Source organism: Notolepis coatsorum (assembly GCF_963971535.1).
Source record: "Notolepis coatsorum genome assembly, chromosome: 15".
Taxonomy (NCBI): Eukaryota; Metazoa; Chordata; class Actinopteri; order Aulopiformes; family Paralepididae; genus Notolepis; species Notolepis coatsorum.
Genome location: NC_140179.1, coordinates 80,953,614 through 80,969,067, shown reverse-complemented (window position 1 = coordinate 80,969,067; position 15,454 = coordinate 80,953,614). Strand labels below are relative to the sequence as shown.

General features: G+C 46.3%; 2 protein-coding genes across 2 annotated transcripts in view; both read left to right on the top strand.

Annotated features, from left to right (window-relative positions):
- Positions 1–5,058, top strand: part of LOC311242109 (UPF0606 protein KIAA1549) — a gene marked incomplete at both ends in the record, with an annotated part of 51,509 nt that extends 46,451 nt beyond the window's left edge. Inside the window, 4 exons of the mRNA XM_084331066.1 lie at positions 2,610–2,662; positions 3,493–3,620; positions 3,961–4,106; positions 4,834–5,058. Of these exons, the coding sequence (XP_084187192.1) occupies positions 2,610–2,662; positions 3,493–3,620; positions 3,961–4,106; positions 4,834–5,058 (552 nt within the window). The remainder of the gene's footprint in view (positions 1–2,609; positions 2,663–3,492; positions 3,621–3,960; positions 4,107–4,833) is intronic.
- Positions 5,059–12,434: 7,376 nt separating this feature from the next.
- svopl (SVOP-like) overlaps positions 12,435–15,454 on the top strand; it is a 29,982-nt gene continuing 26,962 nt past the window's right edge. Inside the window, exons 1-3 of the mRNA XM_084330620.1 lie at positions 12,435–12,598; positions 13,392–13,513; positions 14,749–14,846. Of these exons, the coding sequence (XP_084186746.1) occupies positions 13,405–13,513; positions 14,749–14,846 (207 nt within the window). The 5' untranslated portion in view covers positions 12,435–12,598; positions 13,392–13,404. The remainder of the gene's footprint in view (positions 12,599–13,391; positions 13,514–14,748; positions 14,847–15,454) is intronic.

Sequence of the window (15,454 nt, the reverse complement as noted above, 5' to 3'; positions counted from 1 at the left end):
GCCGCACCAGACCACCAGCTAAACGGAGAGAAAGAAACCCAGGGAAGAGAACGAGAATCTAATTCTCCATTCTGTGTCGAGATGGTTACACCCGAGCTGTTTGACATCGCTGATGAATGTCTGTGGCTGTTTGTCTGGACACTTTAATAGGTAAACAACCAGACTCTGTTCTATTACACTGTTCTATTTGGCTGGTCGGATGCTGAGTGTCAAGGTGAATTTATGAAGCCGCCAGCTGCTGTGGCAGAGGAAGAGCTTCCTGCCCTGATGATCATGTATATTGATCGGTATGCGTGTGTGTTTTGGCAACGGTTACGACAGTGGAGTGCACTCGTTTATCCATCAATGCAAGGGCATCGTGCTCAAGTCAAGGGTTCCTTTGTTCTCTTGGGCTCTTGGGGAGATTCAAGTGTCATAGCAGCATGGGGGGGAGGGGGGGAGATACAGGCAGGGAAAAGATAATAGAACATAATAATAATTGAATGGCATATTCTATTGATAATAGTATACATAGTAGTAGTACACCATGCCAGAGTATGTGCAGTGTTTAGTAGTTAAAAGAACATTGCCAACATTTGGCGAAATTAGCTTACGATCTTCTCCAGAGAGAGACAAGAAGATGGATACCAGTCTCCTCTCTGTGCGTTCAGTAGAAAGCTATCTGGCTGCACGTTAGCCTAGCTTAGCACAATGAATGGAAGCGGACATGGCCGGTTAACCTTCGGGAGAGGTGTTAGTTGGACAATGCCTAAGCTAACCGGCACTGTCCGCTTCCATTCATTGTGCTAAGCTAGGCTAACGTGCAGCCATATAGCTTTCTACTGAACGCACAGAGAGGAAACTGGTATCCATCTTCTTGTCTCTCTCTGGAGAAGACGGTAAGCTAATTTCCCAAGATGTTGGCGTGTTCCTTTAACACTTTCCGTGCCACTCACGAGATTTCTCTGATTTTTTTTTTTTTTTCTCGATCTGAAAAATTATTGCATCACCCGAGCCTACCCGAGTATAGCCGAGCTGCGCCGGTGATCACTGTGGAAAAAAGCGCCCCCTGTCGTCTCCCAGATGACATAAGTGATTTTGGAATGGACTCAATGAAAATGAATGGGGAAAAAAAATCCGGTACTCCACATTTTCCAGTTCACTGATCCAGCCGGGGTTACCACAGTTCATTCTGGAGCCTCAGATCCCCGCGGATCATGGAGATCTACAGTCTCGCGTTGGATCCATACACTCATCGATTTTTTCGAATGGTGATCAGGAATTGGAATATACCAGTTGGATACCATCTGATGTCAGGTAAGGACTCTATGTTATCAGTGGTAGGATAATCAGAGTAAGTTTGATGAAGTTATAAGCTGTTTTGTGAAATGTCTTCTTTCGGTTTCACTGTAAAAGTCTGTGAGGAAATCAACGGAGCGATTATCAGTGCGCGGCCGTAATGTGCTTGCGTGCACGTATAATATTGATCATCTAGCGTTTATTTGAAAACGATTCATAAAAAGGCAGACGAATATCAACGTTGTGGAATATTCCACTAAAAGACGATTTTCATAGAATGCTCCAGAATGAGCTGTTTTTTATATCAAAACGGGGGCTTTTCTAACTGCTCTGAAATGGAAACGACGCGATAAAAAAACAATCTGCCTTCACAGCACTGACTGGAAAATAGTCTTTGATAATGCGATGGGCAGATTAGACACATAGCCATAATTTAAAACATAGATTAGGCGATATTAACGTTAACATTGGCGCCGATGGTGGCATTCAAGCGGTAAAACGGAAAACCAGGCGTGGCGCTCAAAGTGTATCGGCAAATCCCAAACGTCATCAGCCGCAATCAGAATGGGTAAAAACTTTCAGACGCACCTTTTCCAGCAAACAATTAATTCAGTTGAGTCGTATCAAGTTCAGATGTTGTTTAATTGCGATCCCATCGATTCTCCAACATAGGATGCACAACTCCAAAACGAAAGCGAATGAACATAATACTACAAACTAAACTGTGAATATTAACGTGCTTGTGGTGTGTGATGTGTGTGTGTGTGTGTGTGTGTGGTCGAAAAACTATATGATTCCCCGTCCTTTCCAAATCATAACTGCCCCTGCTCCCGGCAGACATCCACTTCAACACCCGACAACCACCACCTGATAACCATCATCAATCAGCCATTAGGCCCACCATTTTCACATCAACAGGGGGAGCAATCACCCCAAACAACCAAAATGACTGTTTCATTACAAATACATACACAATATAGAATATAGAATAAGTTTAAATCTAAATATCAACACATGATGGTCAAAAAGAACATTTAAATAATAAGCAATATGGCTACAACAGTCAGTAACAGTCCTAACAGTACTCAAGTTCTCCAGCCGTTAGTTCTCCAACCATTGGCATCAGTCCATAACCAATAAAGACTGAGACTATAAAGACTTTGGTTGACAAGACCGGCGAGGGGCAAGAACTTCTGTTGCCAAACTGTGCGAGCATGATCTTTGTGATGACATTGGTGAAACAAAGGTCTCTTCATCTCTTGTGACTATTTTGCCTTGTGATTTAATTTTTCTCATTTCATTCTCTCCATTCTTTTCCTCTCTCCCTCCAGAGATATGCAGAGCTAGGGATGTCTCCAACGTCAGTGCAAGGCCTCTTGCAGAGGTATGTGATGGGGATTCTGTCTGTGTTTCGTTAGAAGGCTGGACGATGGGGATTCTGTCTGTGTTTAGTTAGAAGGCTGGATGATAAGGGCGGTAAGATTGCGTTCGTCACCAACGCCGGAGACGCTGGATTCGCCTGTTCGAATCCAGCTCCCGGCGTTGTCACCAGCTTGGCTGGCCGTTCACACTAATACGATTGGCAGTATTAGAGGGTGGGAAAGCTGGAGGGGTGGGTCCGGGTCGTTGTAAACAGCGACTCCTACAGTTCGGTCGGGGCGCCTGCTCAGTGCGGATAGGATCTAAGGGGGGTAGTGTGATCCTTCCACACGTTACACCCTCTCAGTGAGAGTCCGCGCTGCCAGGTGAAAAGAAGCGGTTGATTGGCTAGACGTGTGTCGGAGGAAGCACGTGATAGCCTCCACTCTCCCAGACCGACTGTGGGGGGTAAGTGCGCAGCGACCAGGAAGGGGATTGGGAATTGGCATAACGACTAAAATTGGGATGGGAGAAAATCTGAGGAAAAAGGAGGAAAAAAAAAAAAAAAAAAAAAAAGGCTGGATGATGGGGATTCTGTCTGTGTTTAGTTAGAAGGCTGGATGATGGGGATTCTGTCTGTGTTTCGTTAGAAGGCTGGACGATGGGGATTCTGTCTGTGTTTAGTTAGAAGGCTGGATGATGGGGATTCTGTCTGTGTTTCGTTAGAAGGCTGGACGATGGGGATTCTGTCTGTGTTTCGTTAGAAGGCTGGACGATGGGGATTCTGTCTGTGCTTCGTCCCCTCCTGACGTTAACCCCTTGTTGACCTGTGTTTGGTGTTTGTGTGTTGTGCAGGCAGGGTCTGGGCCCGGGTGGGTATGTTTCTGCTAGCGAGCAGCTGCAGGAGTCCGTGTATTCCAGCAGGGGGCAGTATGAGGACCCTCCATCGTCCTCCAGACCCCGACCGGTGGGGGGCAGCACAGGTAGAGAGCTCATACTGGTATAAAACAGCGTATCTGTATCAGATAATCTCTCCAATAGACTGACACTGTGTTTAACATTTCGTAAATCGACACAAAGCTAATTGAATTATTTATTATTACTACTATTATTGTGTTTGTTATTAATCTATTTTTAGTTTTTCTTTGTGTTTTTAACATTTAGTTAGATGTCTCTAATGGTGAAAAATGGATTATATCTGGATCATTTTCAGTGGAAGTGATGAAGCGGATCAGGTATCTGCAGGCGTGCATGTAATCACAGTGCAGTGTTAGTGTGCGTGCGACAGTAACCTCTCCTTACTCAATCCAATACGCTGTCCAGGTGCCCAGCTGCACCACCTGACCCAGGTGGGCTTGTCCAGTCAGATCAGCGCCTACCCCGGGGTGGGCCGCAGCGTCTCAGGCCCCACTGGCTGCAGCTGGAACCAGCAGCACTTGGACCAGGACCTGTCCAGAACAGGAGAGAGTGTAAGTCCACCATGGGAGTTTCTGAACTGAACCGAGCTGAGCTGTTGTCGTTATGTTGGATGTTAATGGGCCTGTAGTAGAAACTGTGTTTAGAAGAGGAGTGTCAATTTATTGTACAGGTTACTTTATTTATTGCACAAGGCAATTGAAATAGTCTTTCCACATACTCCTCTTAGATACACATAAACACATGGTTCCCCCGTCACATTTGCATTGCATCAGAGAGGTCAGAGCACAGTCGGTGGGGTGCAGTGCCTTGCTCAAGGGCCCTTTGACAGAGATGGAGGGTATCGTAGGTGTGATACCAGCCACTTCCCATTTGCCAGCCCACGACTTGGAATACATCCTCCTGTGGTTACCCAGGGGATCTAACCAGCAACCTTTCAGTTACTGGTCAACCTCTCTAACTCCTGATGAATTGAAAATGGGGGACCCTGATGTAAACAAGACGAAAGTCTCTCTCTGGTCTGCATCCCCTTAACAATTGTGTGTATTGAGCTGTACTGTATTGTACCCATTCTGCAATCTGTTAATAAAGTTTTCAATCAATCAATCAATCAATCAATCAATCTCTTGGCCATCTGTAATCACCAGCTCATAGTTCAGCAATATGGAAAGATTTCCCCATTTCACAGAAATGGAGAAGCTGAGTTCTTTGTAATTGTCACGTTAATCTTGTCTTCTGCCCAACCTCTCTCTCTCTCTCTCTCTCTCTCTCTCTCTCCAGGTGCTGTCATTCCCGGAGTTCTCCTCCTCCTCGGTGTTCCAGATGCCCAGCTCCTCGTTACGGGACCCCTCGGGCCCCCCCTTGCTCCTGACCTCCCCGACGCCTGAGTACCCCCCCGAGGATGCCTCGCCCTCCGCCCACAGCTCCGCCTCGCTCATCAAGGCCATCAGGGAGGAGCTGCGGCGCCTGGCCCAGAAGCAGGCCGCCGTGGCCGGCTACCCCTGAGACTGGCCCGCCTGGACCCGTCGCAGAACTGGTTTCAACCACTGCCCTTAAAACGAGTCCGAACCGGTCAGAACCGGACCGAAACAGTAACTCAACGTGTGAACGTGGCTTGGACACGGCTGAGCCACTACACCCCGAACCAGTGTGTGGACCACCGACTCAAGTGAAGTAGAAAGACACTATGTCCTCACTTGGTACTAAAACAGGGTCTCTCTCTCTCCTATCCCTCTCTTTCCGTTTGTCATCCTACAGCTCGCTAACAGTTTTCATCGTCCCTTCCGCTCCACGATTCCATTGAAGTGCTTCCTGGGAGCGGGCTCGCGTCTCCTCCTCCTCCTCCTCCTCCTCCTCCTCCTCCTCCCTGACCCTCCGTGGTGCTAACCAGTCAGCCTCGTGCCACATCCTCGTCATCGACCACACATTGCCTTCAAAAAACGTTCGTCAGCCATCGTGAGGATGAGGTCACCATTTCACGAAACCATATCGGTGGGGGTCTTGCACTGTAAACGGTTGAGAGGCGGAGTATTGTTCCTTTGGCATGGGGAACTTGAATACAGCGAAGAATACACTTAAATATATAAGAGATGATAACAGAAATATATGTATAAAAAAATCTAAAATAATATGAATCCCAAAATGAGCACAATATTAATGTAAGAGTTACCGGAGTATCGAGATGTTACTTATTTTTTATTGCTATATATAATATATATATATAAATATATATATATACAGTATATATGAAAATATACTTAAAATATTAAATTTTGATCAGGAAAAAAAACCGACCAAAATACTGTTCTATGGTTGTATTCCAGTTTGTGTTTGAGCTCGCTGTAGATATGTTGGGGCTGGCAGTTATTTTGTGCATCGCTGTGTTGGAGAAGTTGCTTAGCATAGCCACTGTGTTCATGTGTCAATGGTATAATGGTAAGAAGAGAAAAAAATCATAATGCATCGCATTTATAGACTGCTTCTCACTCTCAAAATGCTTCTACATCGCGCAGGGTTAAGCGCGCCCCCATCCATCACCAATTTGTAGCATTCACATCTAGGGGGTGGGGGGGGGGGGGGGGGGGCGCTCGGCATATAGTTACTGTGCAAGGTGACCGGGTGGCTGAGAGATTAGGCCTGTCACACGAGTGCTTCTGAAGGTGCGGAGAGCTGGGAGACCACTCATGCATCACGACCAATAAGAAATAAGATAAGATTAAGTAGATCCAATTTGAAATAATGAACAGATGATGAAAAGCATGTTTTGTAGCAAAGGCAATCTTAGGCGAGACCGTTTTGTGATTAAGTGTATGCTGCTATGTCCATTGTTCTGTTGAATAACCCCCGCCTCCTCGCCTCCTTCTCATTCTGAATTATATGAAGGTAAAAAAGCTAATGGAATGAGTCCAGTGTCTGCCTTGAAGGAAAGGAGGTGGGGATGTGAGGTTATTCGGAGGGCTATTGGGCCGTATTTGCTTGGTCTGGTAATAATTAAGTGCTCTTTGTCTCCCTCTGCTGGTTCTACGGTTGCATGGCTGGTTCCCATCTCTGCTGTTTGGCTGTGTTCTCTGTAGTGTTTTTAATGGATTTGGTCGGCAATAATGTCCATAGTAACGACGGCGAGAGAAGGTTTTGCCTGTCCCTGCTCTTTGCTCTTTCTTCAGCATGTTCGACTAAGTTTGAGGCTTTAGCTACTAGTGATGTGCCCAGTTGATGTTGTCGTCAGGCATGCTGCTTAAAAGAAAAAGGAGGAAAAAGTGTAAAAAAAAAAAAAAAAAAAACAGTGATGAGTTGTTAATTCAGTTAACATTAATTCAAGAGTGAGCAAAGAGTGAGTTGTGTTACAGTGTCATTTAAACATCGTCTCATCCAAGCACAGAGTACCTTGTGATAATCAAATGGTAGTTAAAGATACACTATAGAAAGAAATGTCATTGTTTCTCTTGTTTTACATTTCCAAAATGATATTTTTGAATCTAAATGAAAATGGGTATTATACTATATATAAATGAAAGTGGATATGGTGTTGTATAGAAAAGAAAAGAAAACATAACATAGCAGATATTTTATTTGTGATCGCTCCGTTTGAATGGACGAAAAAAACAACAACAAAAAAGGAAGAAAAAAATAAAAACACCCGTTCAGCAAAAGAGGCTAGAGCATCCCTCCCATGGACCAATACCGATGCCAGAACTCTTGACCAACCAGAGTGAAATAACTCTTTTCTCCTTGGACCTAGCACCTGTCAGTCAAGGGACCACACCGGACCATGTCACACAGTCTCAGACGTGGCAACCTACGGGATCTAATGGTGCTAATACTGCGACAGGCCTCCCTGTCTGTGTCGACGGGGGGGGGGGGGGGCTGGGGTGTGTCTACGCCTCGTCAGTCTCACACCCTTTGAAATACTGGGGCTTAAACACGCCACACACACACACACACACACACACACACACTGCCATCCTAAAGGAAACGCACACTGCGGATGTAGGTAAACCGGATTCAAAACGAGAACACTCCTCGGACTTGAAGCCGCTTTTCCCACGGCCTCCGGCTTCACCTGAATGTTTAGCTCTCTGTTTTCTAGTTTTTGTGTTTTCTAGTTCCGCTCTCCTCAGTGAGTGAGCGTCCCGTCGGGGGCCTTGTTTATAGGCCCACATTGTGTTATCGGGGTCAGTGTGTCTCAACAGTAAATCGCATCACGTCCCCCGGTGTTATTGTCCTGCCAAAAGGGATGCCATGTTGATTTACCACCCATGCCTGCTGGGCAGACCGCCAACACTAGGTGTCACCCAGAGAGGCCCCATTGTAAGAGCAGCCGCTCAAAGGTGTGCTCTCAGCCGACTCCACTGTATCGTCTGACGGGGCCGTTATCCTATGTTCTCTCTCTCTCTCTCTCCTAGTCCCCCTCTCTCCTGGTGAACTGCATTCCTGTGGTGTGTAAAATCCGAAAGATGTGTTCAACAAACATTAAAAAGATGTGTTCAAATTCACTGTTGATTTATAATATGGATTTATAGTTATTTATAGTCACAATGATGTTTTGATCATCTTTTTTTTAAGAATGTCACCCATATATATATATTTTTATTCACGTGTTCTCTCCGTGACCCAGGACAGTTGAGTCAGTGTTTGTGAAGCTAGACACGGGTCATTTTGACACAGCCAGTTTACACAGGAACACAGTTAACCACAGCAGCAGCCCACAGCGTTTACTTCTACAGCCTGTTAGGTGAGTAGCAGAGGGACGGAGGGTCACACCTACACAGTATACATCCATGAACGCTGTACAACTATAATTTTGTGCTGCAATCTTGCGCCGCAGCCATCGCTCCGTCTCGCGGCACATAGTGGAAGGAAGCCTGTGACGGAGGCTTTGCCGTCGTGCAAATGCACTGAAGGTAACATACAGCCACGCCATTCCTGTCTGTGCCCCAGGAGAGTTCAAGTGAGTGTTTGTGCACACCACTCTCTCCTAAAGAGAGAGGACCCTGTGATCGGTGATGTCACTGGGATGTAAGATCGTTGGCTGCTCCATAGACGATGACTGCGGCCTCAAAGAGCACCTACGGGGAGGCTGCCATTCGAAACTGGCCCCCGTAAATGTCCAAACCCCCCCCTCCCTCCCACCCACCCACCCAACCCCCTCCTCATGTACAGTTTCCTACCCCTCGAATGTATATAGTTTCTGTTAGGATCTCTGGTAAACAGTACTGTATATCTGTATGTCATATATGTCGTAAATGTCACGATATATATATGTATATCTATGTCCTGATGAATTGAAAATGGGGGACCCTGATGTAAACAAGACGAAAGTCTTTCTCTGGTCTGCATCCCCTTAACAATTGTGTGTATTGAGCCGTACTGTATTGTACCCATTCTGCAATCTGTTAATAACATTTTCAATCAATCAATCAACCTGACTTGATGAGGCCATAAAGCTCTTGCAGACAAACAAGGTTTATATTCTAGCGTCGCTCACAGGTCTGAACCAGAAGTAAGAGCTCACACAAACATTGTATGGCCTCATAAATTGACTGCATTTATGTAGCACTTTTATCCAAAGTGTGCCACTTGTGCCTCACATTTACCCATTCACTCACACACCAATGCCAGAGGTGAGCGTGCACGGTGCCAACGGGAGCAGTTAGGGGTTAAGTGTAGCGCTCAAGGACACTTCAACACGGGCGGAGCCGGAATCGAACCGAGAACCTTCTGATTACCAGACCACTCTACCTCCTGAGCCACATGACATCACCCCGGCGCAAGTGAGGTAGAAGACAGCCTCCACCTATTTTTCCTATTCCGTGCACTGGCGATATGTCTTAAGACGCACGGGGGACCTCTGGGCTGCCAGTCATTGATTGATTGATTGATTGATTGAAAATGTTAGTAACAGATTGCAGAATGGGTACAATACAGTACGGCTCAATACACACAATTGTTAAGGGGATGCAGACCAGAGAAAGACTTTCGTCTTGTTTACATCAGGGTCCCCCATTTTCAATTCATCATAACATTTATGACATACACGACATACAGATAGACAGTACTGCTACTGTGCTACATCTATACATTTATGACATACCAGATTTGCAAATACAGTACTGTTTGTGATACAAAAAGAGTTTAAAAAAGAGAGTATATACATTTGACGTAGAAACTGTACATTAGAGGAGGTATGGTAGGTGGGGTGGCGGGGGGAACTGTACATTGGAGGTGGTTAGGTGGGTGGGGGGGGGGGGGGGGGTTGGGTAGGCAGGGTGGGGGAAACTGTACAACTGTACAAGCAAAACTGTACATTGGTCATTTACTGTACATTGGAGGGGGTTGGGTTATGACATTTACAGGGGCCAGTTTCGAATTGCAGTCTCCCGTAGGTGTTCTTTGAGCGTGGTTTTGAAAGTGGGTAGTGATTCACATTCCTTTACAGCTTTGGGTAGGGCGTTCCACATTGATGTGGCATAATTGTGAAACGTGTTTAGTCCCTTGTTTGAGCCGAATCTGGGTTTAACATGATTTGTGGAGCTCCCTCTGGTGTTATGGTCGTGGTATTCACTGACCTTTGGGAAGTATTTTGACATGTACATGGGTACCTTGGTCGTGTAGTGTATCTTGTAGACCAGGCCCATTGCAAGTTGCTGTACTCTGTCTTCTACTCTAAGCCATCCTAGTTTGTCAAAGTGGGCAGGGGTGAGGTGGGTTCTAGGGTTCAGGTCAAGTAGTAGTCTGACCAGTTTGTTTTGTGATGTTTGTAATCTTGTTTTTAGCGCCTTTGAGGTGCTTTGGTACCATGAGGTGCAAGCATAGTCGTAGTACCCTTGAATGAGTGCTCTGCAGAGTCTTCAGGGTATTCTTGTTTACCAGAGAGGACATCCGGTACAAGAATCAAGTTCGTTGGTTGACTTTTTTTTTATTACATTTGATGCCATTTTGTCACAGGAAAGATTTTCCTCTAGGATGGAAGCTACATTTCATCTTTCCTTGTGACAATATTGTCACCCACTGTAACTGAGAAGCGTCGGTCTTGCCGAGTTTGTTATTTGATCCGAAGAGAATGGACTCTGTTTTGCCCATGTGTAATGATAGTTTGTTGTCAGCGAGCCAGGTGCAGATTCTGCGAGTTCTGAGCTGAGGGTTTTTTCAACCTGCAACTTGTTCTTGTCAGAGACCAGCAGGGCTGAGTCGTCCGCGAACAGGAACAAGTTGCATTCACAGGCTGACGTACATGTCATTTGCATAAATTAGGAACAGTGACGGTCCTAGTATGCTTCCTTGTGGAACACCACAGCTCACTGGGAGGTAGGGGGGGGTGGGGGGGGGGGGGGGGGGGTGATTGACTGTCGAAAGCCGATACCAGGCCAGAACAGGGTATTGGCGGTATCAGATAATTTCTCCAATACTAAAATCCGATACCAAGACAGTTGTAACACAAGATAATGATAAGATAAAACAAGATAAGATATTCCTTTATTGATCCCCTTTGGGGAAATTCTGGCATCATATCAGCATGGGGGAGGGGAGGTACAGGCATAGGCATGATAATAGTAGAAAGACATGAATATGGGAAATACAATTTGATCTGATATAAAAATATGAGAAAAAACAAATAGTGTAATCAAGGGTGCAGATTCTGTAGGCTATATGTCGGTTATATTACACCTGACCTTACAATAAATATAGCAAAACGTGCTAGAAATCAAAGCTTATAACACTAACCCTACTGTAGATGCATGTTAGATCGCTATAAAAATGTATACAATTGTATATCTTAAAAAAAAATTTGTCCAATGTCCAACACTGCTGCTCTGTTCGTCTATACCAGTATAGGGCTTTGGTCTATATACTATTCAGTAAAAGCGATCGTATAGGCTACTACTTGGAAGTTTGAACTTGAAAGTATAGTAAAGCAGGTCTAACCTGCTTCATCCATTTCCGCCCATCTCTCTCGCCCCCCTCTCTCTGCCCCCCCCCACTCTCTCTCTCTCGCCCCCTCTCTCTCTTCGCCCCCCCCTCTCTCTCTCTCTCGCCCCCTCTCTCTCTCTCTCTCGACCCCCCTCTCTCTCTCTCTCTCTCACGCCCTCCCCCTCTCTCTCTCGCCCCCCCTCCTCTCTCTCTCTCCCCCCCCTCTCCCTCTCGCCCCCCATCTCTCTCTGCCCCCTCTCTCTCGCCCCCCCCTCTCTCTGCCCCCCCCCCCCCCTCTCTCTCTCGCCCCCCATCTCTCTCTCTCTCGCCCCCCCCTCTCTTCTCCTCTCTCGCCCCCACTCTCTCTCTCTCTCGCACCCCTCTCACTCCTCTCTCTCTCTCGCCCCCATCTCTCTCTCGCCCCCCCTCTCTCTCTCTCTCGCCCCCCTCTCATCTCTCTCTCTCTCGCACCCCCCCCTCTCTCTCTCTCTCTCTCACGCCCCCTCTCTCTCTCTCCCCCCCTCTCTCCTCTCGCCCCCCCCCTCTCTCTCTCTCCCTCTCTCTCCCCCCTCTCTCTCTCCCCCCTCTCTCTCTCCCCCCTCCCTCTCTCTCTCTCTCCCCCCTCTCTCTCTCCCCCCCCCTCTCTCGCCCCCCTTCCCTCTCTCTCTCATCCCCCCCTCCCTCTCTCTCTCTCTCCCCCCCTCCCTCTCTCTCTCCCCCCCTCTCTCGCCCCCCCCCCTGTCTCTCTCCCTCCCCCTCTCTCTCTCTCCCCCCCTCTCTCGCCCCCCCTCCCTCTCTCTCTCCCCCCCCCCCTCTCTCTCTCTCGCCCCCCTCTCTCTGCCCCCCCCCCCCCCCCCCCCCGCTCTCTCTCTGCCCCCCCCCCTCCTCTCTCTCTCCTGTGTTGTTAGGGCGGTCCATGAAACTGGTCTCAGGTAACAGCAGCAGGTACGGTGTCACTTCCTGAACACCTGAGACTGAGAGCAGCAGAGCAGGTGAGGAGCCATAGATACATATTATCTCTCCTCTACAAGTGCAGTAAACCCAACCGATGCCGATCATGCCGACAGATGTTATATTTTCTACAGTATGAAAAGTGAGAGGAGTGAGGACCACGACGTTTGAGGCAGTTTCTTATTAAGTGAGTAAAATCTAAATACCTTTGCTTGCAGATGTCCCGCGAATAACTCGAATAGTAACGCAGCGTGTTTTATTTCGTGTTTCTTATCTTGCCGTTGTATTATTATTTGTTTTATATTATGAACCAGTTTACCGTTCTACTTTTATATCGTGACGACGGACTATCCTGTAGATTGTAGCCTAGGCTAGTTGATCTAATATGAAAACGAGCCTATCACTGGCTAGTTGATCTAATATGAAAACGAGCCTATCACTGATCGGCAGAGATTGCTTACGTGACGCGTGTTTAGTCTTTGTTGCTTGTTGCCTGTAAACTCAACACCTCTGAACCTCTGGGCTGAAGACGAGCACTGGTCAAACCAACTAGCCCAAAGCCCATAAGATTAAACACACAATTTCTGCTAACGACAACAGTGACAGGACTGACAGCCAACAGACCACTGTTTGTTTCTAAACTGAAACTATACTACTAGTCTAGTACTGCTGTAACACTTCTTTAATATCTGAAATGGGGAAAAAAAGAAAAGAGAAAAAAAAACACTAACCTTCTTACTGTCTTCTACTATCCTGCACTCTTCATATACTATACAAAATGATGTCTCTACTGCTATGCACTCAACACTGCAGCACTTAAGTTTCAACACTGTTTGATGAACATTGCTACTCGGCTGATAGAGTTGTACCCTTCCTGCTGACCTGTCGTACAGAACCTCTAAGTCACTTTGGATAATAGCGTCAGCTAAATGACTAATGTAATGTACTAACTAATAATGCATGTCTGTCTGGGTCTACAGTCTGGTCTACAGTATGGTCTCCAGTAGTATGGGGGAGTCTATGAAGACTCAGCTGGTCAGCGCCATCCAGCTGGAGGAGGTAGAGCTGGAGATGGAGACTCCTCGGGAGGTCAAAGGAGATGGTGAGTGATCCCTGTGGATAGACTGACCTTAAAAGACCACTGGTGTCCCCCCCCCCACACACACACATAAAGTACCACTTCATTCACATTAGACACCAAGGCTACGTTCACACTGCAAGCTTTAGTGCTCAATTCTGATTTATTGCTCAGATCCTGGTCACGCTCCTGAACTGACCAGCATGCGCAAATGAACAATAATGAAGATGGACGTAAAGATGGACACTGAAGTCACGGTTTATTGTTTAATTCACAAGTTTAATGCAGTGGAGGCCAACTAATTCAAACAAATCAGACCTGTAAATGGACTGCATTTATATAGCAGCTTTTAGTTTTATCCCAAGCACTTTACAATTTGTTCCTCAAATTCTTTACACATTCACTCACACATTAACACACCGACGGCAGCCAACCTGCTCATCGGCGGCAGTTAGGGGTTAAGTGTCTTTGCTCAAGGACACTTCGACACGCTGCCCGGGAGGAGCGAGAATCGAACCCCGGGAACCTCCGGATTACCAGACGACTGCTCTACCTCCCGAGCCACTGTATCTGTATCTGATTTAGGACCACATTATGAAAGTGGCCCAAATCAGAGTTGAAAAGATCTGTTCCACGTCATTTGTGCCGTTCACTTCACACTGTTGTCAACTAAACGGATCGGAGTCAAATTTGGGCCACTTTTTTACCGGCAGTCTTAATGTAGCCTAAGACTGAGCTAGTCAAGATGAGAAGCACGTTCAGCCACAGACTCATATACCCCCCCGACACTCAACTAACCGCCTTGCACAGTCCTTCATACCAGCGGCCATCAGGCTCCACAACAGTGGGCAGCGACTGCTGACAAACATCCAACTAGAACTAATAGGAACCCAAGGAGGACAATAACGCCACCCTATGCATACTGCACCTTATGTGAATACTGCACCTTGTGTGAATACTGTGATACTGTGAATACTGTATATTTCACTTAGTTAGATAGTAAATTATATTGAGTTATTTGTTTACACTGCTTGTGTTGTTTATACTACCTGTACCCCCCCATCCCCCATGCTGCTATGATGCCTGAATTTCCCCAAGGGGATCAATAAAGGAATATCTTATCTTATGACGGTGTATGACCTGGAGTGTCTGGTTGTATATTGTATTGTATATTCCTCTTTTACGTAAAGTATGTGTATTTCATTGTGATATTTAATAAACAAACTTGAACTTAAAACTATTAACTTGGTGTGTTTCAGGCGAGGAGCATCGGACGTACAGCGTGGAGGACGCGGTGGAGACCATGGGCTTTGGAAGGTTCCACATCCGCCTGTTCCTCATCATGGGCAGTGCCAATGTGAGTGTCTTGTTTAAAAAAATAAAATAACATTTATTTTTTTACTTCTTCTAAATGTCAATTCAATTCAAACCTTTATTCGTATTCCTAAGATCGAATGAGCCGATTGCCCTCATTTACAACGATGACGAGATTGACCAGCATTCAACACTAAGACAAAATGCAGATAAATACAAAAAGAAACACATTACATAGTTACACGCTGACACAGGGAGACATGTGATCATGCTTTTTAAACTGTCCACAAGACAGTGGAGTATTGATCCCTGGCCTGAGCTGAAGATCATTCCAAGAAGCCGGAACGTTAAAACAAAAGGGCTGACTTTCAAAGCTCAGTCTGCACACACAACCTTAAAAGGAACACGCCAACATTTTGGGAAATTAGCTTACCGTCTTCTCCAGAGAGAGACAAGAAGATAGATACCAGTTTCCCCTCTGTGCGTTCAGTAGAAAGCTATCTGACTGCATGTTAGCCTAGTTTAGCACAATGAATGGAAGTGGACTGTCCGCTTCCATTCATTGTGCTAAACTAGGCTAACATGCAGCCAGATAGCTTTCTACTGAACGCACAGAGGGGAAACTGGTATCTATCTTCTTGTCTCTCTCTG